The sequence below is a fragment of the Tachyglossus aculeatus genome, chromosome X4 (genome assembly GCF_015852505.1).
Source record: "Tachyglossus aculeatus isolate mTacAcu1 chromosome X4, mTacAcu1.pri, whole genome shotgun sequence".
Lineage (NCBI taxonomy): Eukaryota > Metazoa > Chordata > Mammalia > Monotremata > Tachyglossidae > Tachyglossus > Tachyglossus aculeatus.
Genome location: NC_052098.1, coordinates 59,649,162 through 59,667,365, shown reverse-complemented (window position 1 = coordinate 59,667,365; position 18,204 = coordinate 59,649,162). Strand labels below are relative to the sequence as shown.

Sequence of the window (18,204 nt, the reverse complement as noted above, 5' to 3'; positions counted from 1 at the left end):
TGGTTCATCTTCCTTTGGCATTCCTGACGTTAAAAGATTTAGAGGGGAAGGAGTCAAAACAAGATTGCCAGGGAAGGGTTTGAAAAATGTCTAGATTTTTGTCCGTGGACATCAATCAATTGCTGGTATTTGTACTTCCCAAGCGCTTAGTACAGTGCTCTGCCCACAGTAAGCGCTCAATAAATACGATTGATTGATTGATTGGTATTTATTCAGTCAGTCATATTTATTGAGCGCTTACCATGTACAGAGCACTGTATGAAGCGCTTGGGATAGTACAATACAGCAATAAACAGACATGTTCCCTGCCCACGAGTGCTTGCACTCTACTATCAATCAATCATATTTATTGAGCGCTTACTGTGTGCAGAGCACTGTACTAAGCGCTTGGGAAGTACAAGTTGGCAACATATAGTACAAATTGGCTACTAGGTTCTTGAAAAGCCGCGTGGCTCAGTGGAAAGAGCGTGGGCTTTGGAGTCCGAGGTCATGGGCTTTGGAGTCCGAGGTCATGGGTTCAAATCCCGGCTCCACCACTTGTCTGCTGTGTGACTTTGGGCAAGTCACTTCACTTCTCTGTGCCTCAGTTACCTCATCTGGAAAATGGGGATGAAGACTGTGAGCCCCCCCCCCCCCCACCGTGGGACAACCTGATCACCTTGTAACCTCCCCAGCGCTTAGAACAGTGCTTTGCACATAGTAAATGCTTAATAAACGCCATCATTATTATTATTATTATTATTATTATTATTATTATTGAAACTAGACTGTGGTCTCTAGACTGCGGTCTCGACTGCAAGCTCACTGTGGGTAGGGAATATGTCTACTGACTCTGTATGGTATACTCTCCCAAGCACTTAGTTTAGTGCTCTGCACACAGTAAGCGCTCAATAAATACAACTGATCGATTGATTGAAAGAATATGATCTCTGCCCTCAAGGAGCTAGCCAGGGAGACAGAAAAATAAATTACAAGTGGGGTAAGCAGCCAAGTTTCTCTTGTATTGTAGTCTCCCAAGCACTTAGGACTGTGCTTTGCATATAGTAAGCACTCAGTAAATACCATTGATTGATTGATTTGAAGAATGTACATCAGTACTGGTGGAGTGGGATGGAAAGCGCTCTCATTTCTCCCAACTCTTTTCTCCTTCCCTTCCTAATCCTTAGGGCTAATTCTTGTTCTGCCTGTAGATTTCCCATTCTCTCAAGTATCACTTCTTTTATTTATTTATCCAGCCCTTTTTTTCCTTCCATTCGGTTAACACCGCCTTGTCAACTTAGCCTTCTTCCTCCCACATTTACATTATTAAGCTTCGTTTTAGTATACTTAGCCGTGCCTTGTTTTGTGTAGTCTATTTTTCCCGGTCACCTGTTTTAGACAACTTCATTTCCAGAGCGGTAATCTTGCTTCCGGGCTTGTCTTCCACTCTACCATCCGCTTCCTTAAAGGGAGTGAGCCCTGAGCCTGAATTGTGGCCTTTTTGGTTTTTGATTGATTTCTGAAGGTTATTGATAGTAGACCTTCATTGCTTTTTGTATTCGATTTACTACCTGTTTATTTTTCTCTGCCAACTGAGAACTCTTCAGAGAGATTGTTTTAACTTTGTCTCATCGTCCTTGTATTTTGTTCTGCCCCGTCTTTCTTTCGATTTGCCGTCGGCATCACTTTGCTTCCATTCGGCTTCTGTTCCGGCCCCCTTCCCAACCCTTCACTGATCTTATCCTAGCCGAGACTTAGGACCTCTTTCAGTCCTCTTCAAAATCCTTTCCAAGCTAGGCATCTGAGGCCTGTTTTTCTTTCTCCTTTAGAGCCTTTTTTGGAAGCTGCTTCTCTCCATCCCTCTGGCCTTGTCCTAGGCTGATTAGACTGTGAGCCGCCCGTGTCTTATTCCCACCTGTGTGTTCTTCCTAGTGCTTAGTACAGTGTTCTGCGTGTAGTAAGCGCTTAGTAGATGCTATTATTACTACCATCCCAAGTACCGCCAAGCAGTGCCACAGAACTGGGGGCAGGGGTAGAAAAGCAATAAGATTACCAGCTGCCTTCCAAGTTTTAATCTCAAGATTCCCCGTGATAGCACCAATGCGTAAGGAAACTGGAAGTGGCATTTTGGGAGATCCGAGGACCTGTGTGATTTCTCCCACTCCCTCGTGGCAGATGAGACCGTGAGCCCACTGTTGGGTAGGGACCGTCTCTATATGTTGCCAACTTGTACTTCCCAAGCGCTTAGTACAGTGCTCTGCACACAGTAAGCGCTCAATAAATACGATTGATGATGATGATGAGAGTATTGGGGGGTGTCCAGTATGACAGTGCAAGTCCTCAGATCCCCTGCAGTGGCAGGAAGCAGGATGGCCCAGTAGGAAGCATTGTGGCGTCACCCGAGGACCTGGGTTCTAATCCCGGCTCTGCCAATTGCCTGCTGTGTGACCTTAACTTCTCTATGCCTCAGTTTCCTCATCAGGAAAACGGGGATTCAATACCCGTCCTCCCTCCTACTTAGAGCCAGAATTAGAACCCGGGTCCTTCCTGACTCCCAGCAGTGTCCACCAGAACTACACGGCTTCTCTTGCCTTCCCCTTCTAGCTTCCTGTAAATCCAGGCACCACTTCCAAACTGCGGGACTTGACGGCCGGAGCTGAGGCGGAGGGGAGGCAGGGCGTTGAAAAAAAAAATCTCAAACACGAAGGGTCCGGCGCCCTATCGCTTAGCATGGTAGTTGGCGCGTTATAAGCACTTCACAAATACCGCTCTTATTCCCGGACAGGGAACAGACCCTCTGAAAACCAAACTGCCCCACACAAAACCAGGCGAACGGCCACCTTAGTCGTATGGTTTTGATGTAACAAAATGGCTCTCTTCCGTACGTACCAGGTGAGTGGGGGAAGCAGGGCTGATGCTAGCATTTTGGCGGCGCCAAGGGGGTTTCAGGGGGTCTCTGGGGCTTGACCCCCTGAAACCGCCCCCTCCCCAGTCAAACCCGGAAGGCTTCAGTTCCGTGGTCCAGCAGCAGCATCTCAGTTCAGTTTGGGGAGGGAGAGGTTTCCGGAGAGTAAACTCCTGTTGGGCTGAGGAGTTCTACCCTTTATAGTCCCGCCAGCCAGAGGCCACAAAATGCAGCTAATAATAATAAAGATAATAATCGTGGTCCTTACTATGCGCCAAGCACCGTTCTGAACGCTGGGGTAGATCTAACTTAGGACCCAGTCCCTGTTCCAAGTAGGGCTCACGCTCCTAATCCTCGTTTTGCAGATGAGGTAACTGAGGCCTAGAGAAGTGAAGTGACTTGCCCGAGGACACACAGCAGGCATGTGGCGGAGCCGGGATTCGAACCCATGACCTCCTGGCTCCCAGGCCACTAAGTCACGCTGCTTCTCCATTAACACTGGACAGTTAGGGAAGGGAGGTAAGTAAGGGCTGCCATTAGGACTCTTCAAATTGGCTCTTGGAGGATGGAAGCGGGGAAGATCCCGATCCACTGAAATGGCAGTAGAGTAACGACAGCCAGTCGGCTCAAATTTTCTGCTCGAGCTCTAATTCTCCGTGATGGCTTTTGAAAGGACGGCTCCACGCCGAGAGCAAAATTGCCTTCCAACAGTCTTAGTGTGTCTGAAGCCATCCCATCCATTCGAACCCTGCCTATTTTTGTAAAGTCTGTTGAACAGAAGCAGGATGAACCTTATACACCACATATACAGATGTATACATGTGATGTTTTTTTTAAAAAAGCATTTAACCACGTTGACCACCTTTTTGCAGTTAGCCCTTTGGAGAGTTTGGTTGTTTAATGATCGTTCCAGCAATGCCCGTCACGTCGTACGGATCGGGTTTGGCAGATATTAATAATAGTAGTAGCCGTGGGAGTAGCGGCACATACTGAGTGCCCACTTGGTGCAGTCCATTGTAACAATTGCATGGGAAGATCAGACTAATAATAATAATAATAATAGTACTCATTAAGTGCTAACTATATTGTACATATTTATTACTCTATTTATTTATTTATTTTACTTGTACATTTCTATCCTATTTATTTTATTTTGTTGGTATGTTTGGTTCTGTTCTCTGTCTCCCCCTTTTAGACTGTGAGCCCACTGTTGGGTAGGGACTGTCTCTATGTGTTGCCAATTTGTACTTCCCAAGCGCTTAGTACAGTGCTCTGCACCTAGTAAGCGCTCAGTAAATACGATTGATTGATTGATTGATTCATTATATGCCAAGCACTGTTCTAAGCACTGGGGTAGATTCAAGTTAAGCAAGTTGGACACAGTCTCTGTCCCACGTGGGGCTCACAGTCTTAATCCCCATTTTTCAGATGAGGTAACTGAGACCCAGAGAAGCGAAGTGACTTGCCCAAGGTCACACAGCAGACACGTGGCCGAGTCGGGATGAGAACCCAGGTCCCAGGCCCGGGCTCTATCTACTAAGCCACGCTGCTTCTCGTGACGGGCTTCCTGCCCACAAGGAGCTGATGCGCTAATAGGGGAGATAAACATAAAAATATTTCCAAGTAGAGAGGTCAAACATTGAAGGTGTCGTAGCAAAGGATGCAGAGGAGGGTGTAAATAATTTCTTAGGTGCTAGAATGAGCTGGAGGGACGGTATGGCCCAGGGTGCCAAGAAATCGATCAGGGAAAGCTTGTTGGAGGAGGTGGGATTTTGGGAGGGCTTTGAATTTGGGGAAAGCTGGGGTCTGTCTGATGCGGGGAGGGAGGGACTTTCAAGCCAGGGGAACAGCATATATTATAAATTATTTACTTATATTAATGCCTGTCTCCCCCTCTAGATTGTCAGCTCATTGTGGGCAGGGACCACATCTGCCACCTCTGTTGCACTGTACCCTCCCGAGCCCTTAGTGCAGTGCTGAGCACATAGTAAGTGCTCAATAAATACCGATGGTGAGGATGTGGATGGAGGCGAGAGAGTGGAGAGCATGGTATAGCTAAAACGGTGGCTTGCGGGGGAGCAAAGGCGGTGAATTGGGAAATAGCTGAAGACGTGGTGCAGGAAAAAGTGGCAAGATTTGGCAGGGATTGAATGGGAAATCAGGTATGAACAAGTGAACTGGTGGTGACCTTGGTAACCTGGGAGCGCACGTGAAGTTTGGGGGTGACCACCCTTGGCTCTGATTTCATAGGATCAAGGGGAACTACGGAGCCTATGTGTTTGACCCCAGGGGATGATGGCGTGGCTTTTGGTGCAGGGTGGACAGATGTAGCTTGGCGCTCGAAAGGTGGAGCCAAGGTGGCACCTCTCTCTTTTGCCCTGTGCCAGCATGAAGAGGAGGAGGATGTTCTTCTGGTCCTGCTTTCCTGGCCCTCGCTGGGCACCAGGGCTGGGCATGAGCGTTTCTTCTCACCCTGGCCCCAAAACTCTTTGAGAAGGAACCATCCACCCACCTCACCCCACCTCTCAATCTGTTCCATCTCCCCTCCTCCACCCCCTGCCTTCTTCCTCCTCTGTTTTCCGGCTCTGTTCCCCCAAATCCCCCAAGCCCCCCTGTCCTCCAACACCCTGTTCCCATGGTCGCCCCAACCCTCAAAATAAAAAGGGTTGTTTTGTCTTGGGGTGGGGGGGATTTGTTAAGCACTTACTATGTGCCAAGCACTGGGGTAGATACAAGCTAATCAGGTTGGACGTAGTCAGTGTCCTACATGGGGCTCACAGTCTTAATCCCCATTTTACAGGTAAAAAGTTCACACTCCTTGAGGTGACTTCAAGTCCGGGATACTCAAAGGAAGCTGGGTTTAGTGGTTTCCTTATTAAGGTTTGGTACGGACTTAACTTCCTCCTTCCACTCTTTCCGTTTGGTAAAGATTTTGATCCCAAGGATTAGGCAGTAATGCCATGTGGTTTATGTGATCCTCGGGGTTAATTATGACCCTAATGTAATGGGCCTTCCTCAATCAATCAATCAATCAATCGTATTTATTGAGCGCTTACTGTGTGCAGAGCACTGTACTAACCACCGATCCTTGTGGGTCTGCTACTTCTCAGACTTTTTTAGAACAAAAAAATGGTATTTGGTAAACGCTTATTGTGTGCCAGGCACTGTACTAAGCGTTGGAATAGATGCAGAGTAATCAGGTTGGTCGCAGTCCATGTCCAACGTGAGGCTCGCAGTCAATCCCCATTTTACAGATGAGATAACTGAGGCAAAGGATCACACGGCAGACAAGTGGCGGCACCCAGGTCAAAATCAGGGGGATTTAAAACATGCAGGAATCAGGGAGATTTTGCAAGAGGGCTACAGATACCAAACCTCACATCCCCCTCCCCACAGTCTACAGTCCCTGGCTTCAAACCTTCCCTTCCAGGGGGGGATGCAAAGGATAATAATAGTAATAAATATGGTATTTGTTAAGCGCTTACTATGTGTCAAACACTGTTCTAAGCACTGGAGTAGATACTAGTTAATCAGGTTGTCCCACGTGGGGCTCACAGTCTCAATCCCCATTTTACAGATGAGGTAACTGAGGCACAGAGAAGTTAAGTGACTTGCCCAAGGTCACGCAACAGACAAGTGGTGGAGCCGGGATTAGAACCCACATCCTCCGACTCCCAAGCCCGTGCTCTTTCCACTAAGCCACGCGGCAAAAGATGTTTCCAGCCCCCTCTCCTCGAGATGAACCCTGAACCGTTTTGGTGGTTGATTTTCTTTGGAGTGAGTAATAATAATAACAATAATAATAATAATTAAGGGGCAGGGTAGCCACTAGAGTATTCCGTGGAAAGAGGGCCGGAAAACGTTCGAAAGTCCTGCTAAAAGTGACTCTTCAGAGTCTCAAGAGCAGAAGACTTTTTTTTTTGTCATTTCACTGCTTCCTAACACCTCCTCCAGAAGTTGGGCGGTGGCAGAACTCAAAGCAGTCCATTTTCCTTCGTGTAACAAGCCCTCTGACAAAGGGCTTGATGGGGGAGCAGTTTAAAATGACTAAAGTAGTAGTTTTTGAGTTATCTATGGATTTCATTTATCTGTGTTGCCCTGTATCTTAGAAAATTATGCTTTTATAAGAGTCAGTTTTATTACCGTTATGACTCTTGCAGTTGTTTCCCCTATAAATCATATATTGCTCTCAGGAAAGCTATTTAGGGAAAATTGTTGTAATGATATTAAGGACAATTTAAATATTGCATTGAATATGCTACTGCCCTCGTCTTGGATTTACAGACAAAGGTCTGGAAGTGCATTTAATTATACTAATTGAATCATCTGGGTCCTTCCATAGGACAAGATTATAAATGCTCTCTCATTCTCATAAAAACAAATTTAAACCCAAAGGATTGTACTCAAATTTGCACCATTGTTTTTTCCTGGGATTTAGCTCAATAAACCTGACTTTCCACAAGCCCTGTAAAAAACAGAGAGAGTGAAAAGGACTCATTAAAGCGGAAAAGTCAGTAATGAGGTAGACTACATAGGGATTTTTTTTTTCTCAGTAGACATATGCCTTTTTTAGCAGCGGTAATCAGTTTCTACTAAATCCATATTCTCTTATTCTCATTTTCCTTTATTATGTGAATTTGAACTTTGGATGTAGGAGAGATTGATGCTGTTCATTATTCATTGAGTTCTTTCTAAGGATTATCACTTACCCAGTCTTGTTGCTTGCTTGTTTTTGGATTGGGGGCCACCCGCCCCCCACCCAAAAATGTGACACCTTCCCTGTTTTCTTTCAGTGCATCCACAGTTTAAAGAGAGGGCCACCTGAATGTAGTTTTTTTGTTTGTTTCTTATACTTAATGTAGAATTCCAAAAGGAAGGCTGCGTAGAACACATCCCCAATTTTATTTTAGCATGCTTTGCTTTTGTGCTAAGCTTGTATGAGCTTTTGTTTCTGAGGTAATTGCAATGACCCTTCTTACTAGCTAGCCATTGCAGTGGGTTCCAACTCCCCGCCATCGCCACTGACCCAGTGAATAAAAATGGTTGAATATCCATTCATTCGATCATATTTATTGAGCGCTTACTATGTGCACAGCACTGTACAGTGCTGAGCCTCGAATTAAATACGTGGGTGCTAAGGGTGTCTGATGGGCGGAAGGGAAACGAGGCTGTTGTGAATTCTTCAGGGAACTTCTTAGTTGATGCCACGATTTACCACCGACTGTGGGAAGAGATATTTTCTTCTTCTCCCTTTCCCTTCTTCATCACCCTGATTTGTTCCCTTCGTTCCCAGTCCCAGCCCCACAGAACTTATGTACATTCAAGCGCTTAGTACAGTGCTCTGCACACAGTAAGCGCTCAATAAATACGATTGATGATGATATCTGTAATTTGTTTATATTAATATCTGTCTCGCCCTCTAGCCTGTATACTCTTTGTGGGGAGGGAACGTTTCTGTTATATTGCTATATTGTACTCTCCCGAGCGCTTAGTTCAGTGCACTCAATAAATGTGATCGGCTGACTGATGGTATTTGGTACTCTTTTGGGGGTCATTACATGTCAAGTTAATGAAAAGAGCTGTTTAGAACTGGGTTTCTCTCACCAGCCCACTCTATCCACCCCAGAGCTTTTTACAAGTGTATGATACGCAGCAAGTAACAAATACCACAGTTATTATAATAATGAGGGTTTGTGAGCATTTTTCTCACTGGTACTTGTTCGTCATCATTTATTGTGCCTGAGAATTGTACACTCGAGTTGATTTCAGGAAAAAAAATACTTCAATTAACAAACAAATACTTCCATTGGAGCAAAAAGTTCTAGTTTCTTTTTTTATGGTATTTGTTAAGCACTTAATTTGTGCCAGGCACTGTACTAAGCACTGGGGTAGATGATGCAAGCCGATCCGGTTGGAGACCGTCCATGTCCCACGTGGGGCTCACAGTCTCAATCCCCATTTTACAGATGAGGTAAGTGAAGCACAGAGAAGTGAAGTGACTTACCCAAGGTCACACAGCAGCCAAGTGGAGGAGCTGGATTAGAAGCCATACTCCCAGGTCTGTGCTGCTTCTCTAGCGTCATCCCTCAGAACAGCCTGGTGAGATCAAAAGGGGAAGGTATTGGCTTCATTTTGCGTTTGGGCAAGTGTCGCGTAGAGAAATGAAACAATTGGCCTTGGAAACCTCAGGGGAAATTGGTAATGAGCAAGTTGGAGAGATGAGTTCCTAATTCCAAAGGTTAATTCTTAAATCATAACTCCTAGTGCAAATCCCTCTTCCCCCTATTCCTTCCGTCACAAAACAGTGCTACTTTGGAATATTTTAAAGGGCCAGTGAAAGGAGAATGATGCCTTGAAATCTCAGCACAGTGACCCCTGAAATATAGAGGACCAGGCGAGCGGCTGTGGATCTCTTAGTGAGCCTGGGAGCCAGAGGGGGATGAGTTCTAATCCCGGCTTCGCCACTTGTCTCCTGTATGACCTTGGACAAGTCCCTTCCCTTCCCTGTGCCTCAGTTCCCTCAGTGGCACAGAGACCGGGTCCATGTGGATTATCTTGTGTCTAGCCGAGTGCAGTGCGTAGCACGTAGTAAGCACTTAAATACCATTTAAAAAAAAAAAAGTATCACCACTACTGCAAAAATAACTCAAGCGCATTTCCTGCTGGGGGTAGGACGGACCTTCCCCCTCTTATCCATTGGTGTCTAAGCAATGCTCATCCCAGATGAGAAAGGCCCAGAAAAACTGGTCGACTGTATCTCCGTGGACAAAGTGCACAAGAGATTCACAGCCCATTATACCATCTCCCTGTCAGCCGCGGCATCTTCAAACTGAAAGGCATCGCTATTTATTTATTTTATTTGTACATATCTATTCTATTTATTTTATTTTGTTAGTATGTTTGGTTTTGTTCTCTGTCTCCCCCTTTTAGACTGTGAGCCCACTGTTGGGTAGGGACTGTCTCTATATGTTGCCAATTTGTACTTCCCAAGCGCTTAGTACAGTGCTCTGCACATAGTAAGCGCTCAATAAATACGATTGATGATGATGATGATGATCGCTATATGGGATTTGTAAAATCCCGGAAATTACCATTCGGCCATATGGAAGTGTTGCAAATATTCAGTGGAGCTCAGTTCTCGTTCTGTCTTTGAGTTAATAATAATAATAATAATAATAATAATAATAATAATGGCATTTATTAAGCGCTTACTATGTGCAAAGCACTGTTCTAAGCACTGGGGAGGTTACAAGGTGATCGGGTTGTCCCACGGGGGGCTCACAGTCTTAATCCCCATTTTACAGATGAGGTCACTGAGGCATAGAGAAGTGAAGTGCCTTGCCCAAAGTCACACAGCTGACAAGTGGCGGAGCCGGGATTTGAACCCATGACCTTTGACTCCGAAGCCCGGGCTCTTTCCACCGAGCCACACTGCTCCTCCAAAAGCAGTCTCATCTGAAATAATAGAAGATGTGCAGTGAGTTGTTTTAGAATGGTGTCTGGCACATAATAATAATAATAATAATAATAATAATGGCATTTGTTAAGCGCTTACTATGTGCAAAGCACTGGTCTAAGCGCTGGGGAAGATACAAGGTGATCAGGTTGTCCCACGTGGGGCTCACAGTCTTAATCCCCATTGTACAGATGAGGTAACTGAGGCCCAGAGAAGTGAAGTGACTTGCCCAGAGTCACACAGCTGACAGTTGGTGGAGCCGGAATTTGAACCCGTGACCTCTGACTCCCAAGCCTGGGCTCTTTCCACTGAGCCACACTGCTTCTCTAAGGAGTTTGGCATACACACGCGTGTGTATAAACACAAATCACTGCCCCGTTCTTTGCAGTGCTGCATCCACAATTGCTCCACGGACAGCAGGAGAAGAGCCGCGTGGCTTAATGGAAAGAGCCCGGGCTTGGGAGTCAGAGGTCGTGGGTTCTAATCCTGCCTCTGCCACTTGTCAGCAGTGTGACTTTGGGCAAGTCACTTCCTTTCTCTGTGCCTCAGTTACCTCATCTGGAAAATGGGGATTAAGCCTGTGAGCCCCACGTGGGACGACCTGACAGCCTTGTATTATCCTCCCCCAGCGCTTAGAACAGTGCTTGGCACATACCGTCGTTATTATTATTAGAGAAGCAGCGTGGCTTAGTGGAAAGAGCATGGGCTTGGGAGTCAGAGGTCATGGGTTCGGATCCCGTCTCTGCCACTTGTCAGCTGGGTGACTTTTGCCAAGTCACTTCTCTGTGCCTCAGTTACCTCATCTGTAAAACGGGGACTAAGACTGTGAGCCCCATGTGGGACCACCTGATAACCTTGTATCCCCCCCCAGCGCTTAGAACAGTGCTTGGCACGTAGTAAGCGCTTAACAGATACCATCATTATTATTAACAGTACTACTACTAATAATAATTTTCCAGCCTTTCTATGGAGCCTGCTTCTAAAGGCCACTTGGTCAGGTTTGTACGATTAAATTACATATTTATTACATATTGTACATATTTACATGTGTACATATGTACATTGTACATATTTATTACTCTATTTATTTATTTATTTATTTTACTTGTACATTTCTATCCTATTTATTTTATTTTGTTGGTATGTTTGGTTTTGTTCTCTGTCTCCCCCTTTTAGACTGTGAGCCCACTGTTGGGTAGGGACTGTCTCTGTGTGTTGCCAATTTGTACTTCCCAAGTGCTTAGTACAGTGCTCTGCACATAGTAAGCGCTCAATAAATACGATTGATTGATTGATTGAATAAATACGATTGATGATGATGATGATGATGATGATGATGATGTTTGTCTTCCTTCATTCTCTTGCTGCCCCTTGGAACATATTTTGAGGGCTCATTCTATAGTGACGAATCGTTCTGTGCCCCCAGGCGGGATTTCTCCAGTGGCCTTTGGATTTTGTGCAGTCAGCGCTGCGGACCATGAACGTAATCGACTCCTTTGTACTCCTCCTGTAGAAAACGTCATCCGGGAGAATCAGTGGGGCGGTGCGGACATCCGTCGAGGAGCTGACCCCGTTCTCAGAAGTAACCTCATTTGCTGTGGCTACTCGGACGGAGTGGTTGTGGGAGAGCAAGGGAAAGGACTGATTGAAGGAAATACTATATATGGTAAGAAATGTTTTAAAGAGTGAAATCACCATCATCACCAGCAGCAGCATTTATTGAGCACTCACGGGGAGCAGAGCGCTGTCCTGGGCACTTGGCAATGCCCCCCACCCCCTAACTGTGGGGGTCTCTCAAGGGTCAGTTCTGGGCCCCCTTCTAGGCTCCATCTCCATCCACTCCCTCGGAGAACTCATTCGCTCCTATGGCTTCAACTACCACCTCTGTGCGGATGATCCCCAAATCTCCATCTCCAGCCCCGATCGCTCTCCCTCTCTGCAGTCTCGCATTTTCTCCTGCCTTCAAGACATCCCTACTTGGGTGTCCCGCTGACACCACAAACGTAACATGTCTGAAAGAGAACTCCTGATTTTCTCCCCCAAACCCTGTCCTCCCCCTGACTTTCCCATCACTGTAGACAGTCCCACCGTCCTTCCTGCCTCACAAGTCCGTAACCTTGGCATCATCCTTGACCCCTCTCTCTCATTCCACCCACGTACTCAATCCATCACTAAATCCTGTCGGTTTCACCTTCACAACATGGCTAAAATCCGCCCTTTCCTCTCCGTCCAAACTGCTACCACGTTAATCCAAACATTTACCCCGTTGCATCTTGATTACCGAATAAGCCTCTTTGCTGACCTCCCAGCCTCCGGTCTCTCCCCACCCCAGTCCATACTGTACTCTGCTGTCTGGAGCATCTTTCCACAAAAGCGTTCAGTCCGTGTTTCCCCATTCCTCAGGAGCCTCCAGTGGTTACCCACCCACCTCCGCATGAAACGGAAATTCCTCATCGTGGCTTTAAAGCGCTCCATCACCTCGCCCCCTCCTACCTCACTTCGTTATTCTTCTACTACAACCCAGCCCGCACACTTCACTCCTGAAATGCCAACCGACTCACTGTACCTCGATCTCATCTATTTCGCTTCCGATCTCTCGCCTCCACTCTGCCCCCGACCTGGAATTCCCTCCCTTTTCATATCTGACAGACAATTATTCTCCCAACCTCACTGAAGGATCAAGAGACCTTCCCTAAGTCCTCGTTTTCTCTTTTCCCACTCCCTTCTGTGTTGCCCTGACTTGCTCCCTCTTGCTTTACTTTTATGCTGCTGATCCTTTTTTTACTGACTTCGTAAGATTTGTTTTATCGAAGCAATTATGTGGCTACTTGCCCCTATCATGAATTATGTAAGATTTTTTATAGGTTTCTCTCTATGTGTACAGCGATTATGTACATATCGGAAATTTATTTATTCATATTAATGTCTGTCTTCCCCTCTAGAATGTAGACTCACTGGGGGCAGGGAATGTGTCTGTTGTTGTATCGTACTCTCCCAAGCGTTTAGTACAATGCCTTGCACAGAGTAAGTGCTCGATAAATACAATTGATTGAACGACACCTGCATTCGTGGAATGGACAACCGAATGGGGATGACAGACAGACATAAATAAATTGCCCAATAAATACAACAGGTAAAAGTTTAAGCGTACAGACACATGATAAGAACAAAAGTAAATAGGCAATGAAAGAACAGGTGATCTCACAATTACAATGGTAGCTGATTTCGGTGGTATGTTCAGGAAATTAGGGGTTAAAGAAGATGCTTTATCGGGGGACTTTGAAGCTGGAGAGGGATGTGGTTTGTGGATTTGAGTGGAAAGGGACTCATGCAAGGGGAATGTCATCAATCAGTGTTACTTATTGAGTGCTTACTATGTGCAGAGCACTGTACTAAGTGCTTGGGAAAGTACAATATAACAGATTTAACAGACTTGTTCCGTGCCGATAATGAGCTTACATGAGCAACTGGTTAGAGATGGGAGAGTCACAAGCAGGGTATAGTCGGAAGGTTAGTTTGGGAGTCTTTAGTGTCTTTTTGTTTTATTGTACTTTCCCAGCCGCTCAGTACAGTGCAAGTGTTCAGTAAATATGATTGAATGAATGGATGAATTTTAATGAAGGAATACATACAATGCCCCACTGATTCTCACATTCCTGCAATCCACTCGTTCACAAAGAAACAGGATGCAGGCAACCCTTGGACTTATTCATTCATTCAATCGTATTTATTGAGCGCTTACTGTGTGCAGAGCCCCGTACTAAGCGCTTGGGAAGTACAAGTTGGCAACATATAGAGACGGTCCCTACCCAACAACGGGCTCTAAGCGCTTGGGAAGTACAAGCTGGAAACATACAGAGACGGTCCCTACCCAACAACGGGCTCGCAGCAAAATCGGTTCTTGTGAAATGTCATAGGTAGAAACATGGTAAGTCAAAACCAATTTTCTCATAGGACCAATGTTATAAATGGGCGATTGGGTCCTGAACCAGGGTTGGATGTCTTATTTTTATAGAAATTACCCAGAATCGTGTCCTCGATCATTTAACGGTAGGTAATGTAGCTATATTTCACGCATTTATATTCAGGCAGCGGTGGTCCACATTAGGGTTGCCAACTTTTACCTCATCAGAAGAGAAAATGAATGTACTGCACTTGGCCGTCAAGTACCATTGCCACCCACCCCTTTTCCCACTCCGTTCCCTCCACCTTCTTCCAACTTTCTTCCCCTCCCCTGCCCCTCATCATGGCATTTAAAACTGTTTCCCCATCTCTCCATTACTCTGGTGCACCCCCCCAGCCACAACTGCTCACATCTCCTTCAGGAGGCCTTCTCCGATTCATTTCTCACCTCCCTACCTTATCCCCCTACTCCAGTTCCATTTCAGCGCTTCACCTAAGCATTTTGGGTGCCCCTTTCCCCCGAGTAGCACTCGCGTACGTATCATTACACTCTATTGCTTCCTCCCACCCACAACTTATTTTAATCTCTGTCTCAGCTGTTAGGTTGTAAGCTCCTTGTGGGCAGCGATCGTATCTACTAAACTTATTGCACTGTGCTCTCCCAAGTTTCTAATACAGTGCTCTGCACGCAGTAAGCACTCAGTAAATACCCCTGATGGATTGACTGGTTGATAAAGTCAAAAATAATGGGTTGTAAATCTGAAACAGCATTTGAAACATGGAAAATGAAGGTACTCTTTGGTGCAACTCAAGCATCTTAAACCAAGGACTGTCTGTACACGTTGTCCTGATTTTCAGATCAGTAAACTTAATTACAAAAGAATTAAATCTACCATCATATAACCAATCAGTGGTATTTATTGAGTGCTTACTGCGTGCGGTGCACTGTACTAAGTGCTTGGGAAGCGCTCAATAAATACGATTGAATGAATGGGAAAGTACAATATAATAGAGTTGGTAGGCACATTCCCTGCCCACAACGAACTTCTACTATAGAGGGGGAGACAGACATCGATGTGAATAAATAAATTATGAATATGTACATAAGTGTTGTGGGGCTGAGGGAGGGGTGAATAAAGGGTGCAAATTGAGAAGACAAGCAGAAATGTGGAACCTGCTGTGGTTCTCTTTATGTATTAATTCTGTGCCCATTGCCCTTTTTTTTTTCCTCTGAAGTATCTAGACTGTGAGCCCGTTGTTGGGTAGGGACCGTCCCCATACGTTGCCGACTTTTACTTCCCAAGCGCTTAGTACAGTGCTCTGCACACCGTAAGCGCTCAATAAATACGATTGAATGAATGAATTTGCATAACTACAAACCTACTGACCGATAGGTCAGCAAGAAGCAGCCATGTCCCTATTCCCTACTCTCCACCCAAGCCCTCGACCGTTATTATTATTCAGCGCTTAACTATTACTATGTAAGCACTTGATATGCTCGGCGTGTCACAAACCGCTAATTAGTGTTTCTAACTACAATTTCTGCAAGGCAGGTTCACTGCTGCTTCTCATCACAAATGAATGAACTGGAAAGGTTAAGTGACTTCCTGAAGGTTACACTGGCATCACATGCGGCATCAAAGTCAAAGCTAGCAAGGTTGATTCCCCGGGCCTTTGGGAAGATCATTCTGCAGTCACCGAGTTAAAAATAAGAGCCCTTTCTCTCGGACCTATGGGAAGATAATTCTGCAGTCACAAAGTTAAAAATAAGAACCTTATCTCTCGGTTCTGAGAGAGAATTCGCATTGCACCCAGGGCCTTTGAGTCTGACCCCTCGGGACTAAAATTAAGTAAAGAGAGAGCTTTGCATTTGTTCTGAGGGTCAGCTCAATCGTATTTATTGAGCGCTTACTGTGTGCCGACCACTGTACTGAGTGTTCAGGAGAATACAGTACAACCGAGGGGGAGACAGACATTAATATAAATAAAGAAATAAATTACGGATATGTACATAAGGGCTGTGGGGCTGAGGGAGGGGTGAATAACAGGTGCAAATCAGGTGATGCAGAAGGGAGTGGGAAAAGAGGAAATGAGGGCTTAGGGAAGGCGTCTTGGGGGAGATTTGCCCTCAGTAAGGCTTTGAAGGTGGGGAGAGTGATTTTCAAATAGTAATAGTAATGTAGTATTTGTTAAGTGCTTACTACATGCAAGGCACTGTACTAAGTGCTGAGTTGTCCCATATGGGGCTCACAGTCTAAGTAGGAGGGAGAACAGGCAAGACCTAGTGGATAGATCACGGGCCTGGGAATCAGAAGGTCCCAATCCCGGCTCCGCCATTTGTCTGCTGTGTGACCTTGGACAAGTCGCTCCACTTCTCTGGGCCTCAGTTACCTCATCTGTAAAATGGGGATTGAGACCGTAAGCCCCACACGGGACAGGGACTGCGTCTAACCTGATTTGCTTGTATCCACCCCCCAGCCCTCAGTAAAGTGCCTGGCACGTAGTAAGTGCTTAACAAATCCCGTCATCATCATTATTATTATTATTAGGAGAAGAGTGAGAATAAGCAGGAGGGAGAGAGCTGATCGAGTACCTTCAACTCAACAGTCAGAAGTTTCTGCTTGACGCAGAGAGGAATGGGCAACTGATGGAGGATTTTGAGGAGTGGGGAGACGTGTTCAAAAGGATGTTTTAAGAAAACGATCTGGGCAGCAGAATGGAATTTGGGCTGGAGACAGGGAGGAGGCATGTGAGGGGGCACAGAGCCTCACAGAGAGGACCCCATTGCATTTTACCCCGAGGTAGGATACTGAGGGAAGCCAGAGAGGCCTGAAATGACAGCTGGAGAAACTGCAACTGAGAGTAGAGAAAAGAGTCTCCCAGGGTGACAAGATTTTAATCAGAATTCTTCGAGCCTCCGTGGAATTGCCCCAACTTGGACTCCTAGGAATCACCTCCCATCACAACTCCCAGACCCACCGTGACACGTTCCTTGAGGACGATGCTTGTGAATGTCAACACCCTACAGTGGTTTGGGGTACCCGCTCCCTAAATCCCAGGCATTTTACACACACCTCCCCCCCCCCCCCCCCCCACCCCAGCTTCTTTGGGTTGGCACATAAGGATAATCCTGTAGGCAATGGGCTTTGAGCTCACTGAAAAAAGACACTTTTGCCTGAAATTCATAGGTTTGGTGTGTCAGTGCAGGGATATGTTTGTGGAAATCCAAAAAATCCAGGCAGTAGAGGAATGAGGATAACTGTGAACATGGCCGATTAGTATTCACAAGCTCGCCTCACTGCTGAAAATTAGGTGCTGCCCTGTTTCAGGTTACCATGACAGTGGATTTTACAAGAGAATGTTTCCACTGAGATAATCTGGAACTACCCCAGGTTGGGGAGGGACAAGCCAATCATTAACGCGATTAACCGATGACGTCTGTCGGATACCGGTGTGGCTTCTACCACTGGGGTGGTTGAGTTTTCCGCTCTGTCTCTCGGAGACAGTTTTAATAAGCCGTTACCCGCAGGTGATTGATTTTCTAGCACAAAGCCCAGAAAATCCTGATTTTTGAACACAGGACAGCCGGAGGCATCTCTCACCCGGTTAGTCATCATCATCATCATCATCAATCGTATTTATTGAGCGCTTACTGTGTGCAGAGCACTGTACTAAGCGCTTGGGAAGTACAAATTGGCAACATATAGAGACAGTCCCTACCCAACAGTGGGCTCACAGTCTAAATGGGGGAGACAAAACCAAACATACTAACAAGATAAAATAAATAGAATAGATATGTACAAGTAAAATAAATAGAGTAATAAATATGTCCAAACATATATACATATATCCAGGTGCTGTGGGGAAGGGAAGGAGGTAAGATGGGGGGGATGGAGAGGGGGACGAGGGGGAGAGGAAGGAAGGGGCTCAGGGAAGGAGGTAAGATGGGGAGGATGGAGAG

At 45.9% G+C, this 18,204-nt stretch overlaps 1 protein-coding gene across 1 annotated transcript in view; it reads left to right on the top strand.

Annotated features, from left to right (window-relative positions):
• Nucleotides 1-18,204, top strand: part of FBXO10 (F-box protein 10) — a 124,761-nt gene that overhangs the window by 90,511 nt on the left and 16,046 nt on the right. Inside the window, exon 8 of the mRNA XM_038769919.1 lies at nucleotides 11,854-12,006. Coding sequence (XP_038625847.1) covers nucleotides 11,854-12,006 — 153 coding nt within the window. The remainder of the gene's footprint in view (nucleotides 1-11,853; nucleotides 12,007-18,204) is intronic.